Source organism: Nothobranchius furzeri, chromosome 9 (assembly GCF_043380555.1).
Source record: "Nothobranchius furzeri strain GRZ-AD chromosome 9, NfurGRZ-RIMD1, whole genome shotgun sequence".
NCBI lineage: Eukaryota > Metazoa > Chordata > Actinopteri > Cyprinodontiformes > Nothobranchiidae > Nothobranchius > Nothobranchius furzeri.
In genome coordinates, this window is record NC_091749.1 from 71987441 (window position 1) to 72006614 (window position 19174).

The 19174-nt window shown below is 42.3% G+C and overlaps 1 protein-coding gene across 2 annotated transcripts; it reads right to left on the bottom strand.

Moving 5' to 3' along the window:
- Positions 1-777: 777 nt before the first annotated feature.
- Positions 778-17667, bottom strand: LOC129153089 (uncharacterized). Of its 2 annotated transcripts, none has more exons than XM_054731917.2 (4): positions 17403-17667; positions 1577-1627; positions 1444-1506; positions 778-1263 (listed from the first exon to the last, which is right to left on the bottom strand). In XM_054731917.2, exons 1-4 carry the CDS (start codon positions 17506-17508, stop codon positions 833-835), a joined length of 651 nt encoding a protein of 216 aa, XP_054587892.1. In that variant the 5' UTR covers positions 17509-17667; the 3' UTR covers positions 778-832. The 2 variants fall into 2 exon arrangements, with proteins under 2 accessions (XP_054587892.1, XP_054587893.1); XM_054731918.2 differs by lacking the exon at positions 17403-17667 and adding an exon at positions 1750-2338.
- Positions 17668-19174: the final 1507 nt, after the last annotated feature.

Consider the following 19174-nt stretch of genomic DNA (forward strand, 5'->3'; position numbering starts at 1 on the left):
CATACTAGATTGTACACTTTCATTCAAATCTCATATTAACCATTGTAACGTGATGAAGGAGCTATTCCACCAAAGGTTATTTACCCTCTCCACAGATGCCTCTGACACATTACTAATCTGCATGAGACTGCCTCAAGGCCATGCATTTGCTTCTAAACTGCTTCCTTTCTAGCTCGAGAAGATAAAGGACTCTTTCCTTAAACTATTTTTAATTAAGCTAATTAAACAAAGTGTCAGTCAATAATATAACATTGACAAATCTGAAATGACAATGGAATTAGTATGCTTTAAGTAATATGACTTTAATCTAGCTGCACTAGACATTCTGACTACACTTAATGTAAGCGCATGACACATTGTGTACTCATCCAATCAGAACCTTCCCATCTGAAGCGTGGCATAGTCAGTTGTGTTTAGATATCTTGCCAACTTTGAGTCGACTAGAAATCATAACATCCAGATTAATAAAATTTATGCAGGATGTGGGTGTTGGACACCATTTTTATGTTCACCCTGCATGAAAAACCCAATGACCACATCAGAAAGATTTAACTAGATTTTGTTCACACCTTTAAATGTACTGGCAAGACTAGCATCCATCTTCTGGTGGCGATCAGTCACCAATCACATCAGGACGCACTCGAGGGTGGGGAGGATTAGGGACTGCAATAGTAAAAATTGGCTTTAAGATTTTTTTTTTCTTTGAAGCAGCAGACGTAGCTAGTTCTTAGTTCATAGTCAAAATTTCCCAGTTGATGCTTAATTAGTCAGACAAAATGCAAATAGAATGTTTATTCACAACAGAAATCAGCCCATGTTGTCAAATTAATCTTCAGTTCTGCAATTCAGGCAAGGCATGAAACATTGGGTAAGGTGGACGCCGAGTGTGCCACCAAGTCACAGGAGGACGCCGAGTTGGCCACCAAGTCACAGGAGGACGCCGAGTTGGCCACCTAAAAGTCACAGGGGGATGTGTCGGTCTTGTCACGGGACGAGGAACGGTCACAGGGGGGTGAGGAGGAAAGGTCCTGATAGGATGGCGAGTTGGATAAGGACAAAGATCTGGAATGTCACAGGGCACGGGCAACATATTTGACACCACTTCTCTCTGAGCTGGTTCCAGTCCTACAAGCTGTGATGCTGCAGAGTTCTGATCATTACTGGTGTTGTTGACGGTACTGCATTCAGCAGATGTAGAGTTGCCACATTGTAGAAAAGTCACATTCCCACTCACTGCGGCCTTCCCGTTAGTTTCCCTTTTTACTTTAAGAAAAGCAGTCATTAGAACAAGAACTTCTCACATTGAACACAGTTTCTCTTGACCTCAACAAACCCGACTCAACCTTCACCCAACTTCATCATTTATGCAGCTATTAGTGAAGCAGCATGAGATGCAAAGCCTAAAGTTAGACTTCCCAGCAGAGTTTTACAGAAACTGCTCACCTTTAGCACCTTTCTCCAGAAAAGGAAACAACTTATTTGGAGCTGAATCATTTGGAGACAGGTCTATAATCCAGAACCACCAAGTTAGTGTCAGAACCAAACATTTACATGACTCTAGCACTGGTTTCCTCACCTTCCTGTTTAACCTGCAGCTCATCACCAGCTCCAAGACTTATTGATCCACCTAATGAACAAAAATACATGCAAAACAAAGTGTTTTTTTTTATCTGAAAACAATCAAGCTTTAAAAACAAAATGACCTGAATTTCAACTCAATATTTCTAAATTACAAAAATGATACCAAACCTTCAAAGAACAGCACACTCAGCACACAAACAACCAGAGCTCCACCCACTGCCATGGTTCTGGTCTGAAACAACCCAGCTCACCTGGCAGGTTTAAAAACACTCATCATGTGTGAAAAAGCTGTGGATCATCAGCTGTAATTGGCTTTTCCTCAGAGAAGTCTACAGACTCCAGTGTAGCTGGTGGCAGCAACACATCTTCAGAAGTAGATACTAGTCAGCTTCTCCCGTGATAGTGTGTCATAAAGGCACAGAACAAGAGTTTTCTTTGTTCCATTGCATAAAAATGTAATCTGATGAAGACCTTTAAAAAACGTTTTGGGAAATGTTCTAAATCAGCTTGTTGCTTTGTGTTTTCTAGACCACTCTGAAAATATAATACATCAGTGTGAGAATGATGAGCCTGACTCCATAGTGAGTTCCTGTTTCTGACTATAGAATAGAATAGAATAGAATAGAACAGGATAAACTCTATTGATATCACAGTGGGGGGAATTCACTTGTTACAGCAGCACCAACACTTAAGAGAATAATTTGAAGACAAATAATAACTAAGGTACATGTATACACACATAGGTAGTAATCTAGTATTGTAAACTTCGACCACTAAAAACTATGAATACTAAATGAAAAACTTGAGTTCCAACACTATGCAGCATACATCAAGAGACAGGACATGCAGTTTAAATCTGGTATTGCACAAGTGTTGAACCCATACTGAATATTGCATTGGTGTTATTGCGTAACAGGATGATGCCAGTGCAGCTGAAACTGAGGAGTTATACACTCTTATTGCAGAGGGGATGAAAGATCTACGGTAGGCCTTAGACTCAGGCCTTCTCTCCATTCTTGTCCAGTGATGGCATGTTTAGCCGCATGCTGCCCTTCAACCGCTGGTTGTCTAGATGCTGTCCTGAAAACAACGTGGGCTGCATTGATAATTGGAAAATCTTTTGGGGAAAACCTGGTCTGATGCGAAGAGACGGCATCCATCCCTCTTTGGATGGAGCAGCTCTTCTTTCTGGGAACATGGCCAGTTTTATTAATCCTCCATGACTACCCAGGGTCCAGACCAGGAAGCAGAGTCGTAGTTTAACATCAGGGAGCCCCTTCTCCTGTTCTCATCGTTGAAAAAATTTTATCAACCGCGTTGAGTGACCGACTGATGAGATCCATTTTAGTGAATTTCAGTTTCCAGTTTCCAGACAAAATGCAGAAGCAGCCGTGCACCCAGCACACACAGACAGACAAAGGCCTTGAGGATAAAATATGGAGGAGAGGAGAAGAAACGCATCTGCACCCTCCAAGAGCCGGAAGAAGAAACTCCAATCCCAACCAAATTATTTAAAGATGCATTTCCTTTGGTTACTGCCCCCATTCTAGATATAATCAATCTATCCTTAGTAAATGGGTATGTACCACAGGATTTTAAGGTTGCTGTAATCAAACCTTCAGAGAAGCCTTCTCTGGATCCAGATGACCCAATGAATTATAGACCAATATCTAACCTTCCATTTTTATCCAAAGTCCTGGAGAAAATAGTGGCCATCCAAGTGTGTCAGCATTTAAACACTAATGCTCTGTTTGAGGAATTTCAGTCTGGTTTTAGAGAGTATCACAGCACTGAAACTGCATTAGTGAGAGTTACAAATGATATTCTCATGGCCTCAGATAAGAATCTTGTGTCTGTTCTAGTCTTGTTAGATCTCAGTGCTGCCTTTGACACAGTTGATCACAATGTTCTTTTAGAAAGACTTGAACATGTTGTAGGGATCAAAGGAACAGCGTTAGGCTGGTTTAAATCCTACCTGTCTGACAGACTTCATTTTGTACATGTACATGACAAATCGTCTTCATACTCCAGGGTTACTTGTGGAGTACCACAGGGTTCAGTGCTTGGACCAATTCTTTTTACTATATATATGCTCCCAATTGGTAAAATCATTAGACAGCATGGGATAAACTTCCACTGTTATGCTGACGATACTCAGTTATATTTATCCATTAACCCTGATGAACCTAATCGGTTGGGTAGATTACAGGCTTGTCTTGAGGACATAAAAAATTGGATCACTAAACTTTTTTTTTAAAATCAAGACAAGACGGAAGTTCTCATCTTTGGACCAGAAATCCAGAAAAAGAAATAGCTTGGCCAATCACCTGACCTGAATGGCTTTACATTAATCTCCGAGAACAAAGTAAGGAACCTTGGTGTTATCTTTGACCAGGACATGTCATTCAAATCCCAGGTTAAACAGGTTTGTAGGATTTCCTTTTGCCACCTTCGGAATATTGCTAAGATTAGAAGCATCCTTTCCAGGAGTGATGCTGAAAAACTAGTTTTAATAGTGCTTATGAATTTGTGACGGTTTATAGCTCAGCTACATGATGTTTGGAGATCATTTGGAGTCATCCACTGGTTTTATTATTTGGTTTTGCAGAAAGAAGAATTTCTGCTTAAAGGTGCAGAACACTGATGAAACATTTTTCAATGATTATTTCTGATTCTAACGGGTCACTGTGAGTTCTTCATGCAGGCTGAACATGAAAATAGTCTCCTACACCTATCTCCTGCATTAGCTTCTGATTAGAAACAGACAGTGAAACTCTAGGATTAGAAAATCCTGACAGATCTACGTCACACTGTCACTTAACATTCATGGACTCACCCGTCTTGACTCACGACGGGGAAGGTTGTTGTTGGTTTGGCGTTCAGGAAACAGCAGAGAACATCTCAGCTAGTAGAAGCTAACTGTTAGTATTAGCAACTCCACCACACAGCAGAACTCCTCCAGGCTTGTGTTATTTGTGGAGATAAAACAGCGTTGCAGAGCTCCAGATCCTGCTGTCTGAAGCTCAAATGCGGTTCACTTCTAGTTCCTGGAAATTGTGCACCTGTGTTTTTACCCCACATGTATGGTTTACCAAGCATTGGTTCCTACTAAAGACCACTGCACACGATTAAACAAGTGTCCCACGCCTTTCAAAGCTAACTTTACACATCTTTCAGTTTCAAAGCAAAGGTAGCCCAGAATGAGCAGCATGAATGGACTTCTGCTACAGTTTCTGTGAGCCTGTGGATATCTGGCATTTTCCTCCTGAATAGTTTGATATTACACAAAGTTTATTTATTTCATTTTGTCTGGCTCTAGCTGTTTCCATTTCTTTTGTTCTCTATTCTGATGCATTTAGATCAACTTGGCTCAATCTGGGACTTACTACAAGTCTGTGAAGCTTAAATCCCAAATGACTTTGTACTTTTACTGTAAAAACTTTATATCTGCACAACAATTAAAATTAATGTAAATATCAGAATCAGAAAAGGTTTATTGCCATTGTCAGTGAACAAGCAATTCACAAACTAGGAACTTGCTTTGGTTCTAATGTGCTACATATAACATGAACACACAATAAGAATAAAAATAGAATAAAACTTTCAGCTATAAAAATGGCAGGTAATGGTAACATGGCCGATAACGTGACGATGTGTCGAGTACAGAAGACGAGCATGGTTGTGTGTTTATAAGCTGTTCACAAGTCCAACGGCAGATGGAAAGAAGCTGTTCTTATGGCGGGAGGTTCTGGTCCGGATGGACCGTAACCTCCTGCCTGAGGGAAGCGGCTCAAAAAGTCTGTGACCCGGGTGCGAAGGGTCAGCTGCTATCCGACCTGCACGCCCCCGAGTTCTGGAGACGTACAGGTCCTGGAGAGATGGAAGGCTGCAGCCAATCACCTTCTCAGCAGAGCGCACAATGCGCTGCAGTCTGTGTTTGTCCCTCACTGTGGCTCCAACGTACCACACAGCGATGGAGGAGGTGAGGATGGACTCAATGATGGCCGTGTAAAACTGCACCATCATCTGGGCCGGCAGCTTGGCCTTTTCCAACTGCTGCCGAAAGTACATCCTCTGCTGGGCCTTTTTGATCAGGGAGCTGATGGATGGCTCCCACCTAAGGTCCTGTGTGATGGTGGTTCTGAGGAAGCGGAAGGAGCCCACAGAGGTGAGGAGGGTGTCCGTCAGGACGAGGGGGAGAGATGGGGCTGTGACTTTCCTGAAGTCCACAATCATCTCCACTGTCTTCTGAGCATTGGTAAATGGCCTGTATTTGATATAGCGCCTTCTAGAGTCCTGGAACCCCCCAAGGCGCTTTACAACACAATCAGTCATTCACCCATTCACACACTGGTGGGGATGAGCTACGATGTAGCCACAGCTGCCCTGGGGCGCACTGACAGAGGCAAGGCTGCCGAGCACTGGCGCCACCGGTCCCTCCGACCACCACCAACAGGTAAGGTGTAAGTGTCTTGCCCAAGGACACAACGACAGCGACAGACTGAGCGGGGCTCGAACCTGCAACCTTCCGATTACGAGGCGAGCACCTAACTCCTGTGCCACCATCACCCCAACCATTGAGCTCCAGGTTGTTGCTGCTGCACCAGTACACCAGCCGTTCCACCTCCCTCCTGTAGGCGGAGTCATCACCGTCAGAGATGAGCCCGATGAGGGTGGTGTCGTCCGCAAACTTGATCAGTTTAACGGAGTCATGGCTCGAGGTGCAGCAGTTTGTCTACAGGGAGAAGAGCAGAGGAGAAAGTACACAGCCCTGTGGAGATCCTGTGCTAATAGTCTGAGGATGTGCAAACATGCACAAATCAGCTAAATGATTCACCTGACCTAACTATTCCATTATGCACATCTGTAACTTTAAACAATAATGCTTTTGCACAAACATTTGTTGCAGTACAAATGCATTTGTGGAGTAAGAGTATAACATTGTTTATTCTAATATAGGTTAATATATCGAATCAACTATTTTTGCCTTTTTTAAATCATTTTAAAACACTTTCTGTTCAAAAGTTGTACTTTTTACTGTTATATCCAGCATTTGCTGTATTAAAGCAAAGGGATTCAAATGTGCACCATCTGGAGCACAACAAGCAGCAATCATGAAAAAACAGCAATAAAAATGTCTGATTTGTTCAGAAACATGCGCTAAATAACAAGCATGGTGATGGTTTGGAGCTCTTTGTAAACAAAACTCTTACCACTTTTAGCATAAATGCACATAAATTGCAAATAATTTTCCTGAGTGGAAGCACACGAAAAATAAACATCCTTGTATTTTTGGTGTCGGTCCCTCCAGGATCACAGAGCAACACTCCCTGCTCCAGAAAAGATGATCATCACAGGCAAACATTCATTTCTCCTTCTGAAGGTCACCGTTTTGTTTTCCCCTTCCAGTATACATTACATTTCACAGTCTGTTGCTTCATTCTCAGCTAATGACTCACCAAAAATGAAGGGAGACATGACAGGGTGAGCGACTTCCAATTCGACCTGGGATGTACACAAACCTCCCCAGAAAACACGCAGCAGATAAACAACAAACAGAGAAGCAGAGTGCTATCAGCAGATGCAATCGTGATGCAATAAGGCTGAACAACAACAGAAAAAACACGATTAAAGCTGCCTGTGCAATAAAACAGAAGCCATTGTTGTCATTTTCAAGTGAATGTTTTTTGCAGAAATGTATTTTGCAGAGGACTTGAGACGATTATAAAAAATACCGTGTTCTGTCAACATGATGCTGTTATTTGCTTCTGGTCGGTGCATTTGGGAGAAACGTGAGGCTGTACAGATTTGTCTTCTTGTATCTAGTAAAACCTCCACACTAGTGTTCATTAGTGTTGTTCAACTGAAATGTGGTTTGTGCAAAGGGTGCCTCTGAATCTGATCAAACTGAATCCAAACACTTGTTTATCATCTGATTTCAGAGTTGTAGATATTCGGGCATAATCAAGACAGTCACGAGAGTTTATTGTGATATTTATATACAAGTGACTCAGGTGTGTTCACTTATGACGTGCCTTTGCACGCTGCATGAGATTAATTTAAGATTATATCTCAGATTCAGTAATGATGTAGATGCTATAGATGACTGCAAGTTTAACGCAGTCTTTGGCCAGGATTGCTTCAGGGCTCATCTGTGAAATGCCACAATAGCTGTAACAACACAGGATCATTTAATAGGTTTCTGTCTGCCAATCCCCAGAAGCCAAAGGAAGACTGGGAGAAAAGGAGCCAGTTGTTTTAATGTCTGCATGATTCTTCTTCTTGACTTGATTGCAACCAGTTCTGATAGAAAAGATGGTTTTCACATGCATCTCTGCAGTGGAGGCAGATGTTCTGATGCCCGTAACGCTCCCTTCCAAAGGGAAACCAGGAAAAACTATGCACTGTAAAATTAAAGCACCAACACTTTGTCGGGCCTGAAACCAAAAAGGGCCTGAAGCATCAACAAGCTGGAGGACATCCATCATTTCTCATCTTTTAAAGGTTCCATCGAAGTCCTTTTAACAATGGCTGTACCTGCATCGAGATGGTTTGTGACAGGGGCGGATTTAGGACCGAAGAAGATCCGGGGCTTAACACACGCGCGCGCACACACGCACGCGCACACACACGTGACACGCACTAGTCAACATCATATATATATGTCTTGTACCACATAATTTTTAATCTGAAGCTACACATTAAGCATATTCAGGGCAGAGTATTGTTCCTGTTAGTGTTTAGTGTGAGATGATAGTAAATATTCCCTTTCTTTCTCCAACAACTTTATCTGATAAGCTAACTTTAGGCAAACCAGCAGCACAACAAATATTTTCAAATAAGACTCACAAACCTGAGTCAACACCAGTCTCATCAAAGCTGGGGTTCTGTCGCCGTACTTTTGGTCTAAAAAAACGTCCTTATGTCCATCTTCACTCATGCGTTTCAGGCAGAGAGTGTAGAAGAAGCCGGCTGCTGAAGGGCTTCTTCTTCAGTGGTGGAGGCTCAGGCAGGCTGTATACAAACTACTGCCAGCTGCGCCCTCTCTGTTGGACTTTGGTACTGCATGTTACTTCCGCGATTTAGATCCGGGGCTTTTCATGAAACATCCGGGGTTTCAGCCCAAGTAGCCGGGCCTAACGCCGCCCCTGGTTTGTGATGGAAAAACATTCAACTGTTTATTTACAAAGTGTGTTTTCAGTTGAGTTCAGAGCACATTTCATTAAAGGGGTCAGTCATTCATCCATTCACACACACATTCACCCTCTGGTGGTGATGAAGAACATTGCAGCCACAGCTACGCAGGGATAGACCAACAAAAGCGAGGCTGCCGAAAGCTGGTGCCACTCTGACCACCACCCTCAGCTAAGGATGGTCAAGGGGGCCTGGGTTTGAACCAGCAACCCACTGGTAATATGGCAAACTTGTAACCCCTGAGCCACTGTGGTGACTAATGGGCTCGACACACGGGAGGCGACAAACGACCGTGATCAGCGAAATTTGTCGCTGTCGCTTTTATTACCTGTCACACGGGAGGCGATCCGCGACAGCGGCTAGCGGCAAAGCGTCTACGCGTTCTGTTCCATGGCAAAATCGAAACTTCCGTTGTTTTGCTTGGCTGTGTCAGGTTGGAGGGAATTAAGGTTATTTAAGCGGTTCAGAGTTAATAAAGTGGTAGATATGATGTTTCACAAGGTGCTGCTAGAGTTATGTGAAATCTTACTTCTGATTTTACTATAAAACATAATAATAATCAACTTCTCCTCCATGTTTGCTCGGAGATGCACGGAGCATCCTGTCCGCTCATTGGTCAGTGAATGAAACCTCCGTTGATTGGTCCTCGTCCGAGCGACAGCGATGAAAAGTTGAAAATGTTTCAACTTTCTGGGATCGCGTCGCTGGGTCGCACATGCACGACACGTGCACGAGTGCAAACTTTCACACGCACGAGAGAGACCCGCGATTATCGCTTTGTCGCGCATGTCTCATTGAAAATGAATGGAGGAGAGGCGATGTCGCCTCCCGTGTGTCGAGCCCATAATTAGCAACAAGGTCTTAAGATTTAGGTTTTTATTCTCTAGTACTGTGCTGTGGCGAGTTGGTGAGACCAAATGTCCAACTAGTGCAATGTAGTCACAAACTAGTGACACATAATGACCCTTAACATCAGGGATGTTGTAATAAATCACAAATGGCCTTCCATAATGAGTTTCAAACCCCCAAACAGGATCGCAGAGCAGCGTAAATGTTTATTTCTCACACCTTGGTGATGGTTCGCACGATGTAATAATGGGTGTGACACACTTTGTCAGGCCTAAAGTAGGATCTATCGGTTAAACGGGTTCATGCATTCATCTCAACCAATGCAAACAAATGAACAACACAGTCTGACATTGTGTTGTGTTAAAAGTCCAGAAAGTATTTGTTGCGTTTGCTTTCTTTAGGCAGTTAAAGCCCTTTGCATTAAACAGAGTGAAGTAGGTTTAGATAATAAAGCTAAGTGGAGTGGCCGGTGTTGCATAACGTGTCCACTTGCATCATCTCCGTGGCTCCAGCGACGTTTACAGCTAACGAGTGGGTTTAATCAGTAAAACTGTGTGGGTGTGGCTGGAAAACTGACATAACACAAAGCTGTCACCTTGTTTGGGGCCTTGCTGATCTGAAAATATCTCCTTGGGTGATCCGTTGAGATTTACAGCCAGCTCAGGTGTCACCGTCGCGTTGGAGCCATGAAGTGGGCTTTGTAAGCAAACCGCTTTGCCGTCAGCTGTGCAGAGTAACACCCATTATTACATCCACCCACAGCCTCGGAACATAGGGGGCTGCTGCACACATTTCACTTTGGGTCCAGAAAGAACCGGCTAGTTTCTGCCACGGGGTTTTCCTCTGACCAGTTAAAAACATGAGGCTGGTTCTTACAAGCAAACGAGGAAATAATGATTGTTAAAATTTGGCAAACTCAGAATATTAGCATCCCTCGAGCTATTATCTAGTACGTTTTGCTGCATGAATAACTGGAGACGGCGGTTTCTTCCTTTCCAAAACAAAAACAGTCAGTCGGTTTAGGAAACTGGTGCAGTGAGTCATTAAAACCAGGATTGTGGAGCATTCTGACCGAAGCGTGTCACACATATTTTACTAAAACCTCAGAGGATTGGATGACTCTATAAAAATAAGTCAAATCCAATAATTATAAACGTGGACACTTCAGTAATTCATCCAATCAAAGACCTGGAAAATGTTTTCCACGCTTAGATGAGTAATCCCTCCATCTCAGACGCAGTAGCTCTTCTTTTATCCGTGTGAACACATAAATCCAGTCTTGGGTTTCCTCCTCTGTCGACTGTTTATGGCCACAGAACTAAATTTGACATTGGCACACAAATGTGTAAGATCTGGAAGTGTAAGTGGTTTAATTTCACCGAGTATATTAAATGTTTTACATGTTCCACGCTGCGACCTCTGAGCTTCCAGAGCTGCCGGATCAGGAGTCATGACACCCGGGTGAACCCGAATAAGAGGAGTAGGCCTCGGGCTTTAGGAAAAGTCTAGAGATCAGGAGAGAACCAGCAATGGTCGGAGTGTTCAAGCAGGTAGACTGGTGGAACAAAGCCTTTTTAATTACCCTTTTAATTGCCCCTTTAACAGTCTGAATTAGCATTTTAATGATGGGTGTGTAATTAGGGTGGAAAAGGCTACGGGAGCTGCAGGCTGCTAATAATGCCTCTCAGCTCAGAGATCACAGCAACAGGAGACAAGAGCAGCTGCACCTGAGAGCCAACACACACCGTGCCGCTCAAGCAAGAGCGAACAGATGCTACAAATACACACATGCATGCACAGCAGACACACACACACACACACCTACGGGAGAAAATGAGGTGTGATACACAAACACAGCAGTCTGCAAACTCATCAAAAAGCTGAATAAATGATTAAATGATGATTTCAGTCATTAAATCATCAGCTAAAATATATTCTACCCCCCATTGTTGTGTTTTTGTTTGTGTGACAGCTCCTGTAAGGTAAATAAACGTGCTCTGTAAAGTAAACACACCACATATCAAGGCAGCCGTCTCTTCCAGACCTTGACAGTTACACCGTTTACAGCAGGATCCCCACATGCAGAGACTGAAGGACGGCAAACGGTGAGAGCTGTGTAGCTGAAGGCTTTCCTGCTAATTAACAAACTAACACACTGTAGCTTCAAAATGACCATTAGGATTCCCTTGGTGTGTGCAAAGGAGGGAGAAAAGGGGCAGAGATGTACTTCTCATCATGAAAGGATGGTAAAGATCAAAGCATCAGACATCAGTTTCTCTATTCTATACAATTTGAACCTGTTTTGTGTTTGAATGCTAAGTTTAATGCACACCTGCGCCAGCAACATGTCATAACTTTCAAATGGGAGGATGCTAACTGAAGAAATATACATATTAATAGTTTATTTGACTTTACAATTATTGCCTTCCACTGAGAGGCGAAAGGAGGGCTGTGTGTGTGTGTGTGTGTGTGTGTGTGTGTGTGTGTGTGTGTGTGTGTGTGTGTGTGTGTGTGTGTGTGTTACATTAGTCTGTCTCGCTGTCAGTGGGGGTTAACGAAGTCAGGTTTCTAATAGTGGCCTCTCAAGTTCCGCGTGATGTTGTGACTATCGCGCAACTTTCCAAGAAGCGCTCAGCGGCGCGTACTGTGTGACCACTTGACTTCTCAAAATCACCTCCGGCGTGCTCCAGGCTTTATTTACTTTGTTGACTGGGAGTAAAAACGCACAAATTCTGTGCGAATCGGGACAAAAACAAACGTTTTGTTTTTTGTTTGTGTCCCAAAATCAGTGCGCTACAAAGGACTTAGTGAAACTTACTGAACGAAGACGAAATGGTGGATCATAATCTCTGGCTGCAAGATAAGCAGAAACAGAAAATGCTACAGTTAGCATTGATCACTTCACGGGATAAACTTCCACTGTTATGCTGACGATACTCAGCTATATTTATCCATTAACCCTGATGAACCTAATCGGTTGGGTAGATTACAGGCTTGTCTTGAAGACATAAAAAAATTGGATGACTCAAAACTTTTTGCTTTTAAATCAAGACAAGACTGAAGTTCTCATCTTTGGACCTGAAATTCAGAAAATGAAATAGCTTAGCTAATCGCCTGACCTGAATGGCATTACATTAACCTCCGAGAACAAAGTAAGGAACCTTGGTGTTATCTTTTACCAGGACATGTCATTCAAATCCCAGGTTAAACAGGTTTGTAGGATTTCCTTTTTCCACCTTCGGAATATTGCTAAGATTAGAAACATCCTTTCCAGGAGTGATGCTGAAAAACTAGTTCATGCATTTAATACATCAAGACTGGATTACTGTAATTCATTACTCTCAGGAAGTCCACAGAATGTAGTTAAAAGTCTTCAGCTTGTCCAAAATGCTGCAGCTAGAGTTCTGATGAGAATTAAAAAGAGAGATCATATCTCTCCTGTCTTAGCTTCCCTACATTGGCTACCTGTTAAATTCAGAATAGATTTTAAGATCCTTCTTCTCACATATAAAGCTCTTAATAATCAAGCTCCATCATACATCAGTAATCTGATTGTTCCATACGTTCCTAACCGAGCACTTCGTTCTCAGACTGCAGGTTTACTGGTGGTTCCCAGAATATCTAAAATTATAATGGGAGGCAGATCTTTTAGTTATCAGGCTCCTCTCCTACGGAGAGGGCAATGTAGGTTTGGATTTTGTTCTCTCCCTAAATAATAAAAAACAATCATTTCAAAACTGCATTTTGTGTTTACTTGTGTTATCTTTGACTAGCGGTTAAATGTGTTTGATGATCAGAAGCATTTTGTGTGACAAACATGCAAAAGAATAAGAAATCAGAAAGGGGGCAAATAGTTTTCACACCACTGTATACATTATATCCATTCAGCTTAAGGTGCAATACAGTTTTCCACCTGCAGAGGGTGTCCTCTGAGAAAAACTCCAAATATCTGCTTAGAGAGCAAGTTAGCCCCTACCAGAGTATTACTTTGCTTCCACTTCCTGTATGAAAAATGGAACAAATGCTGTTGCCTAGCAGACCGAGAGGGCGGAGCCGCTACACACACAGGCTCACAACGACATTGTGACATTATATGACATCAGCCTGAAATGCCAATGCAGAAAAATTGAGCGTTTGTGGAAGAAAACCCATCTCCACGTCCATCTGCTGCACCTAAAGGATCTTCTGACATCCTTTAACTCTGCAGTCAGAGACGCGAGCGTTTCCTATTTCTCCAACCTGGTGTCCCAGAGCAAAGGGAACCCCAAGGTGCTGTTTAACACCATCAGCAGCATCGTCTCTCCTGCCTCTCCTACAGCCTCCATCCACTCTGTTGCAGACTGTGAGAACTTTCTGTCTTTCTTTGTGGACAAAGTCAATAAGGTTAGATCTAGCATCTCTCCTTCAGCCTTATCGCCGCCTCTCCCGACTCCAACCAGGCCCATCATCCTAGATAGCTTTGCTCCTGTTTCTTTGCCTGAGTTAACCAAACTAGTTAACTCTATGAAGACCTCTGCATGCCCCCTCCACATCTTACCGTCATCTTTGTTTAAAAGTGCTTTTCAGTCCATCGGTCCCAGCGTGCTCTCTATAATTAATGCTTCTCTGGTCCCTGAGGTCCAGTGATCAAAGCCTACTGGTTGTGCAGCACCAGGCTAAAGACCAAAGGTGATAGATCATTTGCTGCTGTGGTCCCCAGACTCTGGACCTCTCTCCCCCTGAGCCTGAGATCAGTGGACTCAGTGGTCTCCTTTAAAAAGCAGCTGAAGACTCACTTGTTCAAGCTGGCTTTTGTATGACCTTCTTCACCTCTCTCTCTTTATTCTGCTCTCCCCACCTATTCCACCTTCCTCAGGATCCACTGATTTCCCTCTTTCCTATTCACTCTCTCTCTTTCTTAACATTTTTTAATCACAATTGTCTTTTTTTTGCTCATTTTAAATACATTTTCAAACATTTTCTAAATGCTTTTTTATTGTTTTACACTTTATGTTTTCGTGAAGCGCCTCGTGATTTTTATCTTGAGAGGCGCTATAGAAATGAGACTTTCTTCTTCTTCTTCATATGGTACCAGCTAACGTTTTGGGTACCTCTTAGCCAATAGCGATGGCAGATTTAAATTCAAAGGCAGTGCAGAGTTTTTACCTGAAAACGACACAACACTGACAGTTTCAGGCAGAAAATAAAAATTTTAACAAAAATGCACTAAAGTGCAAAACTATTCACTACACGTGTCTGCAGCACGATTAGTCACACATTTATATAGTTTATCAGAAAAAAAAAGTTGATTTGGGGGTGACTTGCTCTTTAAAGACCAGAAGGGGAATTATGTGGATATATAGCATTAATCTCTAAGGTTTTAAATGTATCCGAGTATTTTTATGATGTGTTTATGCAGCTGGGCGAAATAAATCTGAAACTGGAGTCTAGTATTTTTCTCAAACGTGACACAATAATTCAGTGATGTGAAAGCTCCGTTACTCTCTCCATCCATGCCCCTTTTTTCACAGAACACAAACTTTATTTTATTCACTAGCAAGTTGATTTAGCCCCAGTTTGGGCTGAAATACTAAAGCAGGAGTGTTTGTATGGAGTGTTGCTGCTGGTAAAAAAACAAGCATGCGGCGGACACCCGTCCTAATTATTTTTCCCAGAGATGAGGTCACATTCCTCGAAGCCTAATCATGAAAAGAGGGATAGCTTGTTATTAACCATCTGCCGACAAACAATCACTGAAAGGCATTCATTAAGCCAATTTTTTTACCCCTCATGTCCAAACGATGAAATTCAAACAAACACACACAGAACCCCACAGAGGAAAATCAAACAAAAGATCATCTTGAAATTTTAGCCTCAAGAGCTCCAAGTTTGGAATAACGGAGCAGATTTCTTTCTCGCCTTGAGGCAAGCAGAACTGTGTCGTGATGACACAGCAGGCAATAATGCTATTAGCAGACTATTAGTGTTATTTGATGTGCGTAAGGAAAGCCTTCAGCAGATGGTTTAGTGATGTTCAGGGTATTAGGCTGTTGTCATGGTGAACACTAAAGCTCCAGCAAAACTGTTGGGGAGAATTATTGTGATAATAATCCTTTCTTGTCCTAATGGATTTGTTTCCAGTAATGAAACAAACTGAACAAACCAAATAAAAACAAACATGCAGTACATGATCCATCTTTTAGTTTGATTTCTGGTACTCCTGCTGTATCTGTGAGTCTAAAATCACACTTTACTCTTTTAGAATTATAAATTAGAACAAACAATCCAAAATAAGTGTTGCCTTAAAGTAACACTAAATAGTTTGGAAACTTTAAGCTTGAGCTCAGGTATTGTTGAGTTGACCAGTTTTATATCCGACACCACTCTGCCGCCCTCTGCTGGCCAAAAACCATACTTAACAGTTGTTGAGGGTCTGCCCTCATGAGAAAATTACTATGCAGTAATTTCTCCAAAAAACTGTGTCATCTGCGCTCTGAAAAAGCAGATCATAAATTCCAGCACCAGCAGACTCCATTTCCCATGATTCTCTGCACGGAAGCAATGTGATGATGTCACCGAAGTGACGCCGAACCCCGGAAGCTACACAGCTTGCTCCCGCCCGCTGGCTGAAGAGAAAAGCGAGGCGCAGAGCGGAAAACTTTCTCTTTTGTTCCAGTTCAACTGGCGTGAAGAGGAACTCGTTTGTTACGGCACCGGACAGCGTGCAGAGGAGAGCCGCTGAAAAGCAGCGGAAAACCATCAAATCTGCTCAGCGCGAACGACGAGGGACGCCTTGGTTCGCTCAGAGAAGAGTTTTTCCCCTTTTTTCTCTATCTCTCTTTTCCTCCCGTTACTCTTAATAGTCCGAACATGCGATCAAACCGCGCGATTGCTTCAAAATTAAAAGATAGTTTTTCTCTTCCGTACCAAATACTGTACGTCATTCAGACCATCTTGAAGTAAGATCTTTTCTTTCATTGTAATATCTAAGTTGTTTTGAGCTGAGGCCACAGCATAAACAGATCGTTAGATATTCAATTTTACCTTTGATCTGTTATTCTTCTTTTGTGCTTTGTGATTTGAAGTGTTCCGGTTAAGTTTTACCGTGATTTTAAAGTGTTTGGTTAAGTTTACTGTGAAGGTTTGCTCACATCACTGTTGAAAGTTAAGCCACTGACTGTGTTTGAGAAAACTTGCGCACACACACACACACACCCCACACACCCACACCCACGAGGTTCTCTGTGGTCAGCAGAACAAAGGACCAGCCATTTGGGGTTTTCAGAACCCCTCCATCTTGGGTTACACCACCTCAGATTATTTCACGGTATCATCTCATTGTTTAATCACTTGTTATTCGTTTGATAAAATAAGTTGGTTGATGTTGATTGGCTAAACACTTAGGGAGAAGCTGAAGTGGGTATATTAGTTAATAAATGTTATTGCCAATTAAGCAATTGTCTCAAGTGAGTTTGTTTGTGTTGATATAAAAATAACTGCAGCTCGTTAAAGATTTCACGGAAAGGATAGACAGATTGATAGAGGTATGGATTCATTTTCCCTGTTAAAAGGGATGGTGCCCCAAGGACATCCAAGGATTTCCTAATTACGTAATAAATCAGTAAATATTTCCATATTTACGAATTTATTGGTGAATCCAAAAAAGTAAGTAAAGCTTACAAATTATTCGTTGACTAATAGTCACAACACAGTTTTGTGAGCGAGTAGGTGTCCTATGGGGTAGCCCTTTACCTGGGCCGTTTCTCAATACGCATACTTGTCCGAACTTGAGTACTCACGTCCTTGTGAAACGTCATCAACGATGGCCCAAGGACTGTTCCAATCCTGAGTGTGCACAACAGAAAGTTTGTTCAAAGCTCCCGGATGTCTTCTTGCTCTGCCCATTGTATCGAGGATGCATCAATGCATCCTTCTGCGGACTTGGGACAGTAAAGTTTCCCACAATGCATTGTGTCACAAACTGTCACGATGTGCAGGGAAGATGAGGGAGGAAGAGCGGATCCTTCAGGCAGGTAAATCAACCCAGGTAAGACAGCAATGGACATTTGGTTCCTCTTTAATGGTCAGGAGTGCAGACACGACAGGGTAGACAGCTGTGAACATAAACTGACATGTAACAAGTACGAACTGACAAACTCACAAGCAACACACAAGGCTTATATACACACTGGGATGGGTAATCAGGTAACAAGAGGCAGGTGGACACAATTAAGGTAAAACCCAAGGCACAGGGGAGCAGCAATGTGACACAAACCATTTAACTCCAAATGTCAGAGGAGAAAACTGTAATGTTTTATATTAGAAATTCAAATAAAATAATATAAAGTTGTCTGAAATTGTAAGTAATTCTGTGTAAACTGTAAATTTTGCTGTGTGTGTTTGGGTTTTAGTCTTCACAATCCTTCAAAATGCTATTTAGCTAACCCACTATCAAAATAAAAGCACCGTAGGTCTGTTCTGATGAAAAATAAACTTTTTTTATTAAAGAGCGGGAAATGCTAATATTTTAATGGTTTTGAAATAAACTGGGCCAAATATAATACAAATAATACATTTTTGTTGTTACTTTGTTATTTAAAGAGCAAGTCACCCCCAAATAAACTTTTTTTTGCTGATAAACTAAATAAACGAGTGTCTAATCGTGCTGCAGACACATATCGTCAATAATTTGGCACTTCAGTGCATCTTAGTTAAAATTTAAATATTCTGCCTAAAACTGGCAGTGTTGTGTCGTTGTCAGGTAAAAACTCTGCACTGTATTTTAATTTAAATCTGCCACCGCTATTGGCTAAGAAGTATGCTATGATGTAAACTGGTACATTATGATGTCACAATGCTGTTGTGAGCCTTGAGTGTGTGTTTGTTAGCGGCTCTGCCCTCTCAGTCTGCCAGGCAACAGCATGTGTTGCATTTTTCAAACATGAAGTGGGAGTGGAGTTAGACTCTGGTAGGGGTTGACTTGCTCTTTAACGAACAAACTAGACTTTTATTTTTATGTCAGGTTGTTTTTTTTAAGTGTAGTAAGAACGGTGTTGCCAACTTAACGACTTTGTCACCATTTCTAACGACTTTTCAGACCCCCTTAACGACTTTTTTCAAAAAAAGCACCTAGCGACAAATCTGGCGACATTTCTGACCCCTCTCAGCTACTTTGACTACAACTTTGTAGCCGACTTTACCTGCAGATTAGCGACAGGACCGTCCTTCCTTCCAGAGGATCAGAAAGAAAATGATCTGCGCATGTGCGTGCAGCATGATCACGCTACCCCGTTGGCCAATCAAACCTTTTGTGGGTTTTCACAAGTCCATTATTTGAGATACCCACCGGAGCTACATAAAGGGCGACCGCTCCTTCCTCCATCCTGCCACATTTCGGCAGCTGAGCTCGGCTGGCACTGGCAGGCAGCGTCACACACACATGGCTTCTCGCACCACTTGTGGTGCATTCAAGGAACATTGGAACTCTATGATGAGTTCAATAACGTAGCACATTTAAAGCTTTTATAAAAAACAGAATAATACTGTAAGACAAACACCTCAGGTCATTGGC

What these genes read in the sequence shown, in the direction of transcription:
- LOC129153089 (XM_054731917.2), bottom strand. Translation starts at nt 17,508, where the DNA reads ATGGGCAGAGCAAGAAGACATCCGGGAGCTTTGAACAAACTTTCTGTT. An exon ending in TGATGACGTTTCACAAGGAC is followed by an intron (nt 1,628 to 17,402) that starts GTGAGTACTCAA and finishes TTTGTTCATTAG; the next exon opens with GTGGATCAATAAGTCTTGGA. An exon ending in GCTGCAGGTTAAACAGGAAG is followed by an intron (nt 1,507 to 1,576) that starts GTGAGGAAACCA and finishes TCTGGATTATAG; the next exon opens with ACCTGTCTCCAAATGATTCA.